The sequence below is a fragment of the Bubalus kerabau genome, chromosome 6, assembly GCF_029407905.1.
Source record: "Bubalus kerabau isolate K-KA32 ecotype Philippines breed swamp buffalo chromosome 6, PCC_UOA_SB_1v2, whole genome shotgun sequence".
In the NCBI taxonomy this organism is placed as follows: domain Eukaryota; kingdom Metazoa; phylum Chordata; class Mammalia; order Artiodactyla; family Bovidae; genus Bubalus; species Bubalus kerabau.
Genome location: NC_073629.1, coordinates 44332139 through 44349126, shown reverse-complemented (window position 1 = coordinate 44349126; position 16988 = coordinate 44332139). Strand labels below are relative to the sequence as shown.

The window sequence follows — 16988 nt, the reverse complement described above, 5'->3', positions numbered from 1 at the left end:
TGGCTCCATTATAAATTTGGTGTTTTGCCTTAAGGGACATTGAGTTCATGTTTAGCATCCTGATGGCTCAACAGTTAAGAATCTGCCTGCAATGCAGAGGATGCAAGTTCAATCCCCGGGTCAGGAAGATCCCGTGGAAAAGGAAATGGCAACTCACTTCAGAATTCTTGCCTGGATAATCCCATGGACAGAGGAGCCTGGCAGTCTACAGTCCATAGGGTCACAAAGAGACAGACACAACCCAGCACATGCATACAATGCTTTCACTTCACTTCCTACAGTATTATTCCTAAATTGCCAAAATAACAGGTCATGTGATAATGGGGTCTCTACATTAATTATTTAAATTGGTAGATTTTCTCATTGTGAATAATTTATTCACGCAGATGAGTTCTGTCTTTCAGTTCAGACTCAGCATTTCACATGATGGCTTATTTCACAATAAGACAAAGGTTTCTGAGGGTAAAATAGCAGTTAGACCAAGGTTTTAAATGGATTTTACTAAATATGACAATACTTTTAACTCTCAATTATCTTTTCTTTGCTTCTGACCCCTTTTCCTAGGTGATTCCTCCCATTGTGGGTCATTACTCAAATTTTTCTTCTTATAGTAAAATATATATCTTGTTTCTTTTCATTGATCCAGTTTGTAAATGTGTACTAAAAAAAAATCAGAATATATTTATATAAATAGAATAATTTATTTACAGAGAAGGTTTTTTTCCTCACTGACATTGTGTTATACATTAACTCCATTTGTTAATACTGTGCAAAACAACCTTGTTTTACAAGGGAATTGGGTAAACATTTATACCATTTTGTTCACTGCATTTAGTAGACATGAATGTTTAATAGTCATGTAATCATCGTGATTTAGTAACTTGGAAGAATAGCTATGACAAACCTACACAGGGTATTAAAAAGCAAAGACTTGGCAGAGAAAAGTCCGTATAGTCGAAGCTATGGTTTGACTTAGTTACTGAACAACATGATGTAAAGAAATGTGACAATATTTAGGTATCTGCTTTCTGAATGTTTCAAACTGTAATCTACAATCACTGTTGATACCCAGAGAAGAGAATTAAATTTCCTGTGAAAAGGTAAGAAAAATAAAACACCTCAGCAGTTAGAAAAAGAACAGAAAGATAGCTATATGCCAGCTTAACACCAAATATAAGGATAACAAGAAAAATTAGTAGAAAATGAAAATCTGAAAAGTTATCTGAAATCTGAAAACATTAAGCAATTTCATCTGTATATTAATATTGATCACTTTTGCTGAATCACTTTTGGATGAAGTGATATATTTGGATGAAGAAACTGGTTAATTTTTGTTTTTGCTAATAATGTAGTGTCCTTTGGAGCTTAGCATAGTCTGTAAGAATCATCAGAAGCTTCTGTTTCAGCATCACATTCCCTCTGACCTTCAGTCTGCATTACTAAACAATGTCTCCTGAGCTTGTCAAATTTGCCCAGGATGACCTTGTTCTATATATGTTTACATGGGTTACAGAGATATGATTGCTCTGAAAAATGGTTTCAGCCTCATAAAGTCTCACTGTTTTTAAGCAGAGTGCAGCATATAAGTGATCCACATACATATGACCAGACAACAAATGGACTGGAACAATGGACTGGTTCAAAACTGGGAAAGGAGACCATCAAGGCTGTATGTTGTCACCCTGTTTATTATTTAACTTATATGCAGAGTACATTACGTGAAATGCCAGGCTGGATGAATCACAAGCTGGAATCAAGATTGCCATCAGAAATATCAATGGCCTCCGATATGCAGATGATACCACTCCAATGGCAGAAAGTAAAGAGGAACTAAAGAACCTCTTGATAAGGGTGAAAGAGGAGAGTGAAAAAGCTGGCTTAAAACTTAACATTAAAAAACTAAGATTATGGCATCTGCTCCCATCACTTCATGGCAAGCAGATAGAGAAAAAGTGGAAACAGAGATAGACTTTATTTTCTTGGGCTCCAGAATCACTGAGGACGGTGACTGCAGCCATGAAATTAAAAGATGCTTGTTTGTTGGAGGAAAGCTATGATAAAGCTAGACAGCATATTAAAAAGCAAAAACATCACTTAGCCAACAAAGATCCACATAGTAAAAGCTATGGTTTTTTCAGTAGTCATGTATGGAGGTGAGAGATGGACCATAAAGAAAGCTGAGCATTGAAGAACTGATGCTTTCGAATTGTGGTATTGGAGAAAACTCCTGAGAGTCCCCTGACAGCATGGAGATCAAACCAGTCAGTCCTGAAGAAAACCAACCCTGAATATTCACTGGAAGGACTGATGCTGAAGTTGAAGCTCCAATACTTTGGCCACCTGATGCGAAGAGCTGATTCATTGAAAAAGACCCTGATGCTGGGAAAGGGCAGGAGAAGGGGGCAACAGAGGATGAGATGGTTGGATGACATCACTGACTCAATGGACATGAGTTTGAGCAAACTCCAGGAGATGGTGAAGGACAGGGAAGTCTGGTGTGCTGCAGTCCATGGGGTCGCGGAGTCGGACACAACTGAGCTACTAAACAACAACAAAAACAACGAAAGCAACAATGACCTGTGGGGGAACTGTATTTTGTTCAGGGGAAGTGAGAAATAGATTTAAGGGCCTAGATCTGATAGACAGAGTGCCTGATGAACTATGGACAGAGGTTCGTGACATTGTACAGGAGATAGGGATCAAGACCATCCCCATGGAAAAGAAATGCAAAAAAGCAAAATGGCTGTCTGGGGAGGCCTTACAAACAGCTGTGAAAAGAAGAGAAGCAAAAAGCAAAGGAGAAAAGGAAAGATATAAGCATCTGAATGCAGAGTTCCAAAGAATAGCAAGGAGAGATAAGAAAGCCTTCCTCAGCGATAATGCAAAGAAATAGAGGAAAACAACAGAATGGGAAAGACTAGAGATCTTTTCAAGAAAATTAGAGATACCAAGGGACTATTTCATGCAAAGATGGACTCGATAAAGGACAGAAATGGTATGGACCTAACAGAAGCAGAAGATATTAAGAATAGGTGGCAAGAAGACACAGAAGAACTGTACAAAAAAGATCTTCATGACCAAGATAACCACGATGGTGTGATCACTCATCTAGAGCCAGACATCGTGGAATGTGAAGTCAAGTGGGCCTTAAGAAGCATCACTATGAACAGCGCCAGTGGAGATGATGGAATTCCGGTTGAGCTATTTCAAATCCTGAAAGATGATGCTGTGAAAGTGCTGCACTCAATATGCCAGCAAATTTGGAAAACTCAGCAGTGGCCACAGGACTGGAAAAGGTCAGTTTTCATTCCAATCCCAAAGAAAGGCAATGCCAAAGAATGCTCACACTACCGCACAATTGCACTCATCTCACATGCTAGTAAAGTAATGCTCAAAATTCTCCAAGCCAGGCTTCAGCAATACATGAACTGTGAACTTCCAGATGTTCAAGCTGGTTTTAGAAAAGGCAGAGGAACCAGAGATCAAATTGCCAACATCCGCTGGATCATGGAAAAGGAAGAGAGTTCCAGAAAAACATCTATTTCTGCTTTATTGACTATGCCAAAGCCTTTGACTGTGTGGATCACAATAAACTGTGGAAAATTCTGAAAGAGATGGGAATACCAGACCACCTGACCTGCTTCTTGAGAAACCTATATGCAGATCAGGAAGCAACAGTTAGAACTGGACATGGAACAACAGACTGGTTCCAAATAGGAAAAGGAATATGTCAAGGCTGTATATTGTCACCCTGCTTATTTAACTTATATGCAGAGTACATCATGAGAAACGCTGGGCTGGAAGAAGCACAAGCTAGAATCAAGATTGCCGGGAGAAATCTCAATAATCTCACATATGCAGATGACACCACCCTGATGGCAGAAAGTGAAGAAGAACTAGAAAGATTCTTGATGAAAGTGAAAGAGGAGAGTGGAAAAAGTTGGCTTAAAGCTCAACATTCAGAAAACAAAGATCATGGCATCTGGTCCCATCACTTCATGGGAAATAGATGGGGAAACAGTGGAAACAGTGTCAGATTTTATTTTTCTGGGCTCCAAAATCACTGCAGATGGTAACTGCAGCCAGGAAATGAAAAGACGCTTACTCCTTAGAAGGGAAGTTATGACCAACCTAGATAGCATATTCAAAATCAAAGACATTACTTTGCCAACAAAGGTCCGTCTAGTCAAGGCTATGGTTTTTCCAGTGGTCATGTATGGATGTGAGAGTTGGACTGTGAAGAAAGCTGAATGATGAAGAATTGATGCTTTTGAACTGTGGTGTTGGAGAAGACTCTTGAGAGTCCCTTGGACTGCAAGGAGATCCAACCAGTCCATTCTGAAGGAGATCAGCCCTGGGATTTCTTTGGAAGGAATGATGCTAAAGCTGAAACTCCAATATCTTGGCCACCTCATGCAAAGTGTTGACTCATTGGAAGACTCTGATGCTGGGAGGGATTAGGGGCAGGAGGAGAAGGGGACGACAGAGGATGAGATGGCTGGATGGCATCACCGACTCAATGGACATGAGTTTGGGTGAACTCCGGGAGTTGGTGATGGACAGGGAGGCCTGGCGTGCTGCCATTCATGGGGTCACAAAGAGTCGGACACCACTGAGCGACTGAACTGAACTGAACAAAGGAACTAAATAATAAATTCCCTGAACTGATAATGTCCAGGTTAGCTTGTTTTGTTTTGCAGTTTGGTTTTGTTGCTTTGCACTCTACCAGTTAAAAAAAAAAAAGTCTATGATTTATGTATATGTTTGTTAATAAACATATTCATGTACTATTGTTTTAATCTGTTTAACACTATTAAAATAGAAACTTTTAGTGAGATAAAATAAATCTAAATAGAAAGTTCTAGCTTGTTTTCTGTATCCCCTGGTCTATCTTACAATATGTACACCTTCGTTGGAAGAACACTGTCCTAGAGCACTAAGCTATCAAACCATGGTATACAGAACAATCCCCTGAAATGCTTGTTAAAATGCAGATTCCAAGCATAAACAACAGAGATTCAGTGAGTCTGGGATGGAGCTCAGGAATTTGCATTTCATCAGTCATTCCAGGTGGTTCTGAAGGAAGTTATTTGATCCCCACACTTTGGAAAATACCACAAAACATGATAGAGACTCTCCTTACCATGCCATGAGCATAGCAACACCAGCAGAAGAGGGAGATAAAACAATGCTCTGTTCTGCACATATATCATCCACAAACTCGGTTTTTCCAGGAAAATACTAATTAATTAAAATATTGTTTCTATCAGAAAACGCATTCTAATTACTACAATGCTGGACTAAGAAGAAACAGATGTCATCACCATACACCCAAAAACACACATAACTTATAGTACAATGGAATTCACCTATTTAAATGACACTGTGGTAATGTGCACAATGGAATATTACTCAGCCATAAAAAGGAATGCATTTGAGTCAGTTCTAATGAGGTGATGAACTTAGAGCCTATTATACAGAGTGAAGTAAGTCAGAAAGAGAAAAACATATATCATATATTAATGCATATACATGAAATCTAGAAATATTGTACTGATGAATCTATTTTCAGGGCAACAATGGAGATGCAGACATAGAGAACAGATTTATGGACACAGGGGATGCAGGGAGGAAAGAGAGGATGGGACAAATGGAGAGAGTAGCAGGGAAACATATACACTGCTGCCGCTGCTGCTAAATCACTTCAGTCATGTCTGACTCTTTGTGACCCCATAGACGGCAGCCCACCAGGCTCCCCCGTCCCTGGGATTCTCCAGGCAAGAACACTGGAGTGGGTTGCCATTTCCTTCTCCAATGCAGGAGAGTGAAAAGTGAAAGTGAAGTCGCTCAGTTGTGTCTGACTCTTCGCGACCCCATAGACTGCACCCATGGAAGTTTCCAGGTAAGAATACTGGAGTGGGGTGCCATGGATGTAAAATAGCCAGTGAGACTTAGTTGTGTGACTCAGGAAGTTCAAAATGGTGCTTTGTGACAACCTAAAGGGGTGGGAGGTGGGAGGAAGATTCAAGAGGAAGGGGAAATATGTATACCTATGACTGACTCATGCTGATGTATGGCAGAAACCAACACAGTATTGTAATGCAATTATTCTTCAATTAAAAATAAAGAAATTTTTATTTTTCTTTATTTTTAATTGAAGAATAATTGCATTACAATACTAAAAATAAATGATACTTTTTCTTTTAAAGTATGAACTTTTTAAAAGTATAAATGCAAACTGTTAAATCTTCTAGCAATTTAGGTCATCCATTCAAGTCGATAATCATTTTTGGAGTACCTATGACATTCTGGGCACCAAAGGAAGTAGCTGGATAGGATGAAAAGGGCACAGCATTTGTAATTGGAATCAACTTGAGTTTAACTCCTGAGTCTGCTACTTGTGTGATTTTGAACAAGTTGCTTCACCTTTCTAGGCTCTAGTTCTCTTATCTCTACAAACGGGCAATATAAAATCTATTCATAAGATCTCTCTGAGGGCTTCCTTGGTGGCTCAGTAGTAAAGAATCCACCTGCCAATGCAGGCTTCAATCCCAGATTTCACATGCTGCACGGCAGTTAAGCCTGTTCACCACAACTGTTGAGCCTGTGCTCTAGAGCCCAGGAACCACAACTACTGAGCCCTTGTGCTGCAACTACTGAAGCCTTCACACCCTTGAGCCCAAGCTCTGCCACACGAGAAGACACCCCAATGAGAACCCTGCACACCGCAACTGGAGAGTAGCCCCCGCTCATCTCAGCTAGAGAATAGCCCACGCAGCAAGAAAGACCCAGCACAGTCAGTAAATAAATAAATAAAAATTTAAAAAAATATATAGAAACCTTAAAAGAAAGTTTTAATAAGTTGTATTTTTTAAACTGTATAGTTTAAAAAAAAACTTCTGTAAGAAATAATGAGATACATACAATTTATTCTAAGTGACAGCTGCAGATAACAATAATACAATTACCTGCACTTTAGTAATATGTTTTAAAATGCAAATATTTGAGTTTTTCTCATTAAAAATTCATTTCCTACATTTCCCATGTTAGAAGGTATTGAACACTGAGCTGTGAGCTCAAAGAGTTTAGGTTCATATTCCAACTCCACTGTTTACTTGTCTGGGCAAATGACCTAACCTCTCGAAGCCTGTCTCCTTCCAGGTAAAATAGGGATAATAATAATGCATATCTTGTGTAGGTTTCTATGAAGATAAAATGAAAACCTTAATGACAGTGCTGAGCCAACAATTGGCCTCATTATGTACTAAGTAATTTTACCCATTATTATCATTTAACCAAAGTTATTTTCAAGCTACATTTGCTGTTGTTGGTGCAAGTAAGAATACACGATTTGCCTAAGATAACCAAACATATCACACACAACTAAACCTGCAAATATTTCTAAATTTTCTCTAACACTGAGTAGATATTTCATCCTCTTTAAAACCTTTTGAACCTCTACTTTACCTATAGTATAAAATCTAAACAACACAATAGAATATAAACTACTATATACAAAACAGATAATTAACAAGGTCCAACTGTATAGCACAGGGAACTATATTTAATATCATATAATAGGTTCAGGATTGGGAACACGTGTACACCCATGGTGGATTCATGTTAATGTATGGAAAAACCAATACAATATTGTAAAGTAGTTAGCCTCCAATTAAAATAAATAAATTTAAATTTAAAAAATTTTAAAAAGTAAAAACACTAAAAAAAATAAAAAATAAACTATAGCGGAAATAATCTAAAAAAGAATTTTTTTTTCAGAAATACATGTATAGTTTTAAATATATATCAGAATCACTTTGCTGTATACTAGAAACTAACACAACATTGTAAATCAACTGTACTTCAATTAAAAATAAATAAACCACATGATAGACTATGCAAGGCTTTCACAATTTTGCCCACACCACATTTCTCCTCCTCCTCTCTCACCCCCATTCTTCCATTCTGTGTGCCCAGTGCCTCACCACGTGCAGAGTAAGCCATATGCTCCAAGTTTGGGGATATTAAGTTTGGGAGATGAGTCACTAACTACAACATTACCTTGGCATTTCCTGCAATTCTTCAGAATGTCATTAGCTAAGACCTTAAACAAAATCTCTTTATTCTTTTTAATGTGTTTCAGTACCTACCAGGGCTGTATTAAAGATAAACTAAACATTCAAACTCGTAAAACTTCCTTGAGCTATACCTGGCATCCGACTGACTTAGAAGGCTGTGAGACAGGAAACAGTATACCTGCAGAGCACCATGAGGCATCCTTTTTCAAAGGGAGGTCCTGTAGAAGCTTACTCAGCTGTTAAGGGTTATTCCCTTTACCCCTCTCTTCCACCCTGGAGAAAGCTCAGGTCCAACGAGATGAGATTCATATTGGACAGGTCATCCACAAGAGCCAATATCTCCTGCAAAAACCCCACACAGTCCTGCCTTTAGGGTCCCTGCAAGGAAACTGCCAAAGTCACTGTATCCAATCAGGTATTTACAGTTTTTCCTGGTCCAAATGCAGTTTACCAGCCAGAAATCACTTTTATTGTGCTGCCTGATAACATAGTTGACACTACCTTTACCTAGCTTCCAGGGAAAAAAGCTAGAAGGTCAACCGAGGTCAAACTGTCAGGCAAAGATGGAAAAGAATTTGATAACTCTTAATTCACAAATGCATATCTCAAAAAAAGAGCAATTACCATAGTCTCTCCAAAAAAATGAGGGAAAGGAAAAAAATGAGAGACAAACCTTAAAAAGGTAGTTTTCTTTCAATATACTTACCATCAACAGCTGCACCAGCTGCTACAAATATGTAGTAGCTTGCATTTAGATCAAATCTATTCTTAACCCCAGGAAGGGTAATGTTTCTTCTGAAAGAACACTGCATAACACCATCCGCCAACCTCCAAGCCATGTCCTCAAGAGGATCCTGCAACACGCACAATGGGTCTTCTCAGCACATTCCAAATATTTGCTAAAAATAAGATGTGATCAAAATCCTGGACCTGTTCCATTTCCTTTCTCTAAGATCCTCTGTGCATGTTTTGTCTGCAGTGTCATTGTTTTCCCACTTCCTCTCTGAAGAGGACAAGAAACACATTCTCCCAGTTTATTTGTGTTTATCCCACTTGGCAAAAGTAGTATTTTTACTACCTAGGCTAGAAACTTTGGCAGATGCACTAACTCTATCTGGCCCCTAATATACAACCAACAACACTAAAGAAATACTTAGCAAGTAATACACTAGCAGCCAAAATGCAACTTGTGAGAAGCTCTAACCTCACAAGAAAGCTATGCAGAGAACATGTCACTAGGTGGTAGCTACTGCCCCTTCGGAATTCATTTGCATGTCAATTGCCATGTGAAAATGACACTTCTCTACCAGAAATAGGCCACATTTGGCACAGATGTCAACATCGGGCACTTAAGACAATTGCCCAAGGCACTGAACCAGCACCTACCATATATCCACCTCTTTCTCATCAGTCAAGAAATTCTGTATCACTAACAAACCTCTTAAAAATCTGTCTGCAAGCTTTTTTGACCCTCTTAACAAATCATAAAATATTTTAATAGATGCAATAAAAAAGACTTTAAGTGAAACAAACAAGAATTCATCTTTTGCTAAAAAAGAAAACTTTCCTGTGCTTTCTAAAGCATAGAAAAGGGGCATGGTAACTGTAGTTTATATTACTGGACTGTATACTGGAAATTTGCTAAGAGTAGATTTCAGCTGTTCTCATCACAAAAAAAGAAAAAAGTGACTGAGGCAATGGATATATTGATGAGCCTGATTTTAGCAATCATTTCACTATGGAGAGGGATATAAAAACATCATGCTATACAACTTAAATACATACAATTTACACACATATATAATAAAATGCAGAAAGGTTTCTCCCAGACTGTAAGATAGGAACTCTGCTACCAGGACCCTGTTTGGTCTTTGCTGCTAGCTGCAGGTTTGGAAGCTATTTTGCACCACAGCCACGGCACTGTTAGCCGTATAGCCAGAAGATGGACCAGCCAGGTGGCAATTCCAGAATCTTCACACCTACCCCCAGGTGGCAATTCCAGAATCTTCACACCTACCCCAAAATCCATTATAGGATGACTTCGCCCTGTCAAATGGGAAGGTTGTATGTGAACAATCTGATCTTCAAGAATACACACATAAGCATCATCATCACCCTGAAAAACAATGACAAATGAAAAAAAGGTCAAGGGAATTTCAACAAGGGAGCATTCTTTGTCAGTCTAATTCTTATCTCTCCTTTAATCTCCAATATTCCTTAGCTCTAAAAATTAAATCTTATTTACAGTGATTATCAGACAGCAGACTGCATCCTTAAAGCACATTTAAGTTATGGTACAAATGAATGACAGGGCTTCCCTGGTGGTTCAGCAGTTAAGGAATCCACCTCCCAACGCAGGAGACGTGGGTTCAATCCCTGGGTCGGGAAGATCCCCTGGAGAATGAAATAGCAACCCACTCCAGTATTCTTGCCTGGAGAATCCCATGGATGAGGAGACTGGTGGGCTACAGTCCATGGGGTCACAAAGAGTTGGACATGACTTAGCGATAAACAACACTGCTGCTGCTGCTGCTAAGTCGCTTCAGTCGTGTCCAACTCTGTGTGACCCCAGAGACGGCAGCCCACCAGGCTCCCCCGTCCCTGGGATTCTCCAGGCAAGAATACTGGAGTGGGTTGCCATTTCCTTCTCCAGTGCATGAAAGTGAAAAGTGAAAGTGAAGTCGCTCAGCCGTGTCTGACTCCTAGCGACCCCATGGACTGCAGCCCACCAGGCTCCTCCATCCATGGATTTTTCCAGGCAAGAGCACTGGAGTGGGGTGCCATTGCCTTCTCTGAAACAACACTACCACCACCAAATAAATAATATGGATTTTAAGTTATTGTGTATAGTTTTGGTTCTTTCATCTATTCTAAACTGTTTTCCATAAACTATCTAACAAGGTCTTTAACCAGCTTTTGTCACTAAATTCCTTAAACAAGACCCAAAACTAACAAGCTATAATTAAAGTCTTGTTAAAAATACCAATACGATTTTCTAACATTTGTAAAATTTACAAAAAATTTTAAATTTCTTGTAAAAAGTTCCAGTTTTAACTCTCAAGTACATAACATTAGCAAAGAAGTTCCCTGTTACACATCTTATGCTCAAATCAGAATTAATGCAATTCAAGAAGCTTGGAGTTATCATAATTTAAATCACCACACACTGTGGCACACACACCAACCTTGGCCTGATGCCTGTTCTTGTACAGGCCACAAGCTGAGGATGGTGTTTACATATCTAAATGGTTTTTTAAGAATGATATTTCATGATAGTGAAAATACATTAAATCCAAATTTCAGTGCCTATAAATAAAGTTTGACTGGAACACAGCCAACACATACTAATTTGCAGCCGTCTGTGGCTGCTTTAGCACTATAAAAGAGCTGAGTAGCTGTAGAGAGACCAGGCAGCCCACAGATTCTGAGGTCGTTGCTATCTAACCTTTTGCAGAAAAAGCTGGCTGATCTCTGATTTAAACAAACAATGTGTATTTTCTAGAATGTTTATCATCAGTGAAACGATAGGATTTTCTTGTTATTTCAAACAAAATTTAATATAGCAAAATGGTTGATTTTGAGGCACACTGATGGTAAGTCAACTAAGTCATTAAGGCAAACCTCTCAAATACTGGTGAGGTGATAAGGATGAAGGAGAGGTAACTCTCAGTTTTCATGGCTCTACAGTGAGGGGAAGGTGCTATGACAACCTCATGCTCCAGGCAGCTGTAGAAACCCCAAATTTTGAGCATGGTAGAACACACATGAGACGTTCCAACCAAACCCCAGAATTAGACAGAACCTCCTGCCCCTGTTTGCTCCTCTCAGTTCCAGCATTTAGAACGCACTCTATAAGAAAATAACAAGAGGGAGAAACAAAGATGACAGCATAGTTCTTATGATCAAAGACTATGTTTTAATAGAGGAGACAATTAAAATAGTATGTATAAAATAGACATTTAAACAAAGTGCTATAGAAAGACAAATTAGGTAGGGTCAAAGGATTGAAAAAGGCTTATCAGAAAAGATAGCATTAACTATGCTTCAGAGAATAAAAAATACATGTGGATAAGATAGAGCTGCAATTAAGGGAAAGGTTTTTCAAACTGAGGAACTTCTAGGGCCAAAGATATAGAAATATAAAAAGTATATGGAAACTTTAGGAAACAGGTGGCACAAAGCTAAAACATATACAGGACAAGGCCAGAAATACCAACAAGGACTTTGAAAAGTTTCGAAAATATGTTAAAGAAAAAAATATTTTCCTGTAACTACTAAAGGTTCATCAATGCTTTGGGGGCTAGGATTGAGGTTATCTCAAATGTGGTCTAAAATCATAACCTGAATCTATTGTAAAAATTTCAGGGCATTCTACAAAACAACCAGCCAGAAAAAAAAAAAATCAAGAAAAAAGGTAAGGGTAAGCATTCTAAAGAAAAGGAGATTAAAGAGATATAACAATTAAATGCACTGAGTGATAACTGATTAGTCTGGATCAGAGATTTTATACATGACTTTATTGGGACAATTAGGGAAATTTGAATATACACTACATTGAATAAAATTATTATATTATATATTTGATGGTGATATTATGATAATTGCAGGAGAATATCCTTCTTAGGAGATACATGCTGAAAAGGAAACATTATGTAAAGTTTAAAAATAAAATAAAATTTAAAAAAATAAAAGTAAAGACAAAATATTCATCTAAATGAAAAAAAAAAGGTCATGATAGCTGTAGCTTTATTTTCAAATAGTGCAGGGAAAAAAATGTGTGTTAATATACAGTGAAAAAGTTAATCTACACATACACACACAGGGAAAGAGAGAGAGACAGTGACAAATGCAGGTGAAGGCTTTACTGGTGTTCATTATACTAGTCTCTCAACTTTCACATAGGTTTAAAACTTTTCAAAACAAAAAGTTAGGGTGGGTAAAAGAAGAACCTGAGAGGTGACTAAAAGAGAGGAATCTAAGTCACCAAGTTTTCTTGAACACCAGAGAAGATGGTAGCAGCAATGAATGAGATAATCAGTCCATAAGCTTCCCAGACAGTATCTGAAAAGAAGCAAGAGATCAATAACAGTAGTTACTTTTTCCTATTGTTGTTGATCACCAACAATGGGAAACACAAAAGGATGTTATAAGGGTAGATAATAAATTCAGTTGGTAGATGATGGCCTGTGTTGTCCAGAACACTCATCTGGAAGTAACCACCCAGAAGCTGGAAATTTCAAACTGGACACACAAGAGAGGCCAGCACTGGGAGCATTCTGGAATTTGAGTGTTAAGAAATTATGTACAGAATAAGACAACACTGGGCAGGGGAAAACAGAGAACAGCAGCTAATACAGTGTGTATACTTGAATACTTTATCTCAGAGAACAAAAAAATATCTAAGATGAGGGAGACGTGTATATTCTGAATTTCAGTTAAAATTCAGGTATTAGCAAATACTGTTAGGAAAAATATGGAAAGTTGTACTTTCAATTTTAGTAATGAGGTCTAATAGCAAAACAAAACTGCTATCATTCATGTACAAACGAAATTGAAAAAAGGTATAATTTAGCTTATCTAATCAGTATTCATAACATCAGATACCTTTGGTATTTGAACTTACATCACATACTGATAAGAAATCACAGGCCATAAAAATATCCTAAGAATTTAAAAATAATCAAAAATAAAAACAACCACTTTACAAATATTTTTGGTGATGATTTATTTCTCCCAATTTAGGCAAACAGGTGTACAGATGATTTTGATCATCAAATAGGCTTGCTCCATAAATTAACTGCACCTGTATAATTAAGTCTTTTTATAAACATGTTTGATGAGTACTATACTAGAAACATAAGATTTCTAAGTAAGATAAATATATCTTGAATTAGAGGTAAACATTTTTGTGTCATCTATGCCTACAACTTAGAACAGAATTAATTGTTCTACTTGTAGGTTCCTCATCACAACACTCTCTGTAACAATAGTCTTCCTCTGGCTGACAGATTTTATGTGACCAGAAAAGGAAACATGTTAGTGTACTATTGCAGGGAGTTTGGCTAGAATTCTTTTATTTAAGTGACTAGAATACATATCTAAATATGTACTCTACCTTACACATGCACCTTAATAAACCTACACTTATTCCAACAAGGCTATCATTGTTAACCCCTGCTGGACTCCTCTTCAGAGTTTCCTTCATAGCCAGCTCCATTCATATAACAGGCACTACCACCATCTTTCCTTATTGCTTTACAGTCACATTTATTTTTAACCCAGCTTCCTCATGCACCATATGAATAAGGTTCATTTTTGCCAAAATTGAGAACAAAAGAATATGCTGTAAGTATAATGCTAATCACAAAAGGAAAAATGGGGAAAATGTTTTGAAGAATTGCAACATCATTTGATCAAGTATAAAATTTCCCATAAAAGCAACTTTAAAAGGGAAAAAGAGTCACAATTTCTTTTATGGTATTTTTAGAAGCCTATTAAATATCTTCTATCTCATAGGTTTAAGGTATACCCTGTGTTGAATGAAAAAAGATAATGACTGCATTGTGAAACTACATTTTAAAATATACAGGTCATATCACATATTGCAATGTCATCCACCCCCAAAAAAGTCACACCTGGCTCCCTGAAATATTTGCAGCCAGCATAACAAGGATTACTGCGATTAGCATGCACTTGGAAGGAAAATATTTGTTCTTCTATCACAGAATCTCAGAGTTCCTTTTCTTTTTAAAAAAAAAATGATTTCCTTAAAAAGTGATAAGTTTAAAGCCTAACAGGAAGAAAACTTTCAAGAAAAGACTCCTTGCATTTGTTAATGTGGAAATGAGAGGCTTTCTCCATTTGTAGCCAACCCCCTCCACAGTCAGCTCTGCTGGAACAGGATAGACACACGTCCTGGCCTTTATAGCCTTCTTCCTCTCCTGGGAAATCAGAATGCTAATGCAGGACTCTGTTCTTCCACACCACAGCACAAGGCTGCCACCTACAGAATCTCTTAATCCATTCAGCACTACCCAAGGAGAGTGAGACATTTTGTAGACCCGGTAAAGAAGCCACTTATGCCTGGAGACACTAGGTTTAATTCCCTGTTGGGGAAATGTGCCATGACCATCAAAATGGGGACAACAAGATCAGCAATCCAGGCTGTAGTCACCTGAGAAAACTAGGAGTTGAAGAGCATCACAAACAACATGAGATTTTATGAAGAGCAACTTTTTCTTAACTGCACTCCCTGCTTTATCACAGAGACAGAGGTAGACAGATAAAGTGGCAAATCCACTGGAAACAAAATGCTTTTCCTAACTTTCCTCAGGACAGCCTTGTCCTTAGAGATATTAATATGGAATGGCTCAACTCAATGCTGCTTAACTGAGAATCCAAGTTAGTTTCTCTGCCCTCCCTTCCCATTCCTCCCGAAAGTATGAGAATCTGACTCTGGAACAAATGCTAATCTGCTATTGATTATCACTCACTCCAGTGACTCTCCTTTTATCACCACTGATGTAAGTGAGAGGTACAAACCATCCATCGGTCGTGAGAAAATGCCACGGATAAATAGCCTTTACTGGGACCACTCATTTCAACCATCACTGATTGGTCATCTCGTGTGAAGGACAAGAAGACACAGGCACGCTCCTTCTCTGGGTCACAGTTCAAAGGACTCCTGATACAGAACTTCTTGTTCCCACAGTCTGAAGCATTGAACTAGAAAAATGACAGGGGGAAAAGACTTAATTATCAAACAGGCAATTCATCTCCAATGACAGAAGAGCTGCTACCTTGAAGTATGGGTTTTAACAAGAATACATTTTCATAATAAGGATTCAAACAACGGGAAAAAGACCACATCCCAAATTAAAAATTATCAAAGCAGTAGTTAGGTTGTAAACTTTTAAATTTAATTAATATTAATTAAAATTTGGAAGACACAACATTACTTGAACTATAATTACACATGAGTATTAAGATCCCTTTAATACACAGAATATTTCACATTAATTATGTTCTGGAGCAAAGTTTCGAGTAAACTTCGAGAAATTTCTTAGGGAATATTTAAGTCCACATTGACATTCTTGCCTAAAGGATATCCTCTAGCTTTCAGAGATGGAATTTTTAAAACCAAACAAACAAACCCTTAGCAAGTTTTTATATTTAGATCCTGGACTCTGCCTCTAGAATTCAAGTTCAAGTTTGACATTAAAATGATGTAAGAAAAAAATGGTTACTCCCATATATACCACCGCTCCAAATAATAGTAATAACAATTTAGTAGAGAAGAAGCAAAAACAATCTATGATTATTTAATTCAGAGCTTCTTGGTATTGCAAATAAGAAAGACTACTGAAAAACGTCAGCTCTACAATTCGACAGAGCAAACAAGCAGTCATACTGAGTTAGAATGAGGTGTGACACCACATTTCAGAAGAGAGCTAAACATGAGTTTAAGTAACAGGATTTAATGGGAACTGTACAGAAAAACTCTCATTTCTTCTACTCTACCAATATTTCTGGGCACCAAACAGGTGTGGGCATGTTCCACAATAAGCAATTCTGCAATTCTCTGCAGACATAACTGAGTGTACTACAATTCAACTCTTCTCTGACACTGTCTACCTGAAATTGGTGTCAGATCCCATAGGCTAAGGGCTCAGTCCCACAAGACTGCGCCCACTTCAGATGCCCATCACAGATGCCAATCACAAGCCCCAGGTTGCCACCTGTACTTCTAAATTGTTGGCCATAAACTAAAGGTTCTCAGCACCTCCTCCTTGAGCTAGGTGATTTATAAAGATGGCTCACAGAACTTACTAGATTACCAGTATATTATAAAAGGATAACAACCCACAAACAGCCAGATGGAAGAGCTGCGTAAAGTATGCAGGAAGGGGC

The 16988-nt window shown here is 37.9% G+C and overlaps 1 protein-coding gene across 1 annotated transcript in view; it reads right to left on the bottom strand.

Moving 5' to 3' along the window:
• Positions 1 to 16988, bottom strand: part of FRRS1 (ferric chelate reductase 1) — a 52756-nt gene that overhangs the window by 15578 nt on the left and 20190 nt on the right. Inside the window, exons 6-8 of the mRNA XM_055585007.1 lie at positions 15621 to 15803; positions 10096 to 10194; positions 8785 to 8932 (exon numbers count right to left, since the gene is read on the bottom strand). Coding sequence (XP_055440982.1) covers positions 8785 to 8932; positions 10096 to 10194; positions 15621 to 15803 — 430 coding nt within the window. The remainder of the gene's footprint in view (positions 1 to 8784; positions 8933 to 10095; positions 10195 to 15620; positions 15804 to 16988) is intronic.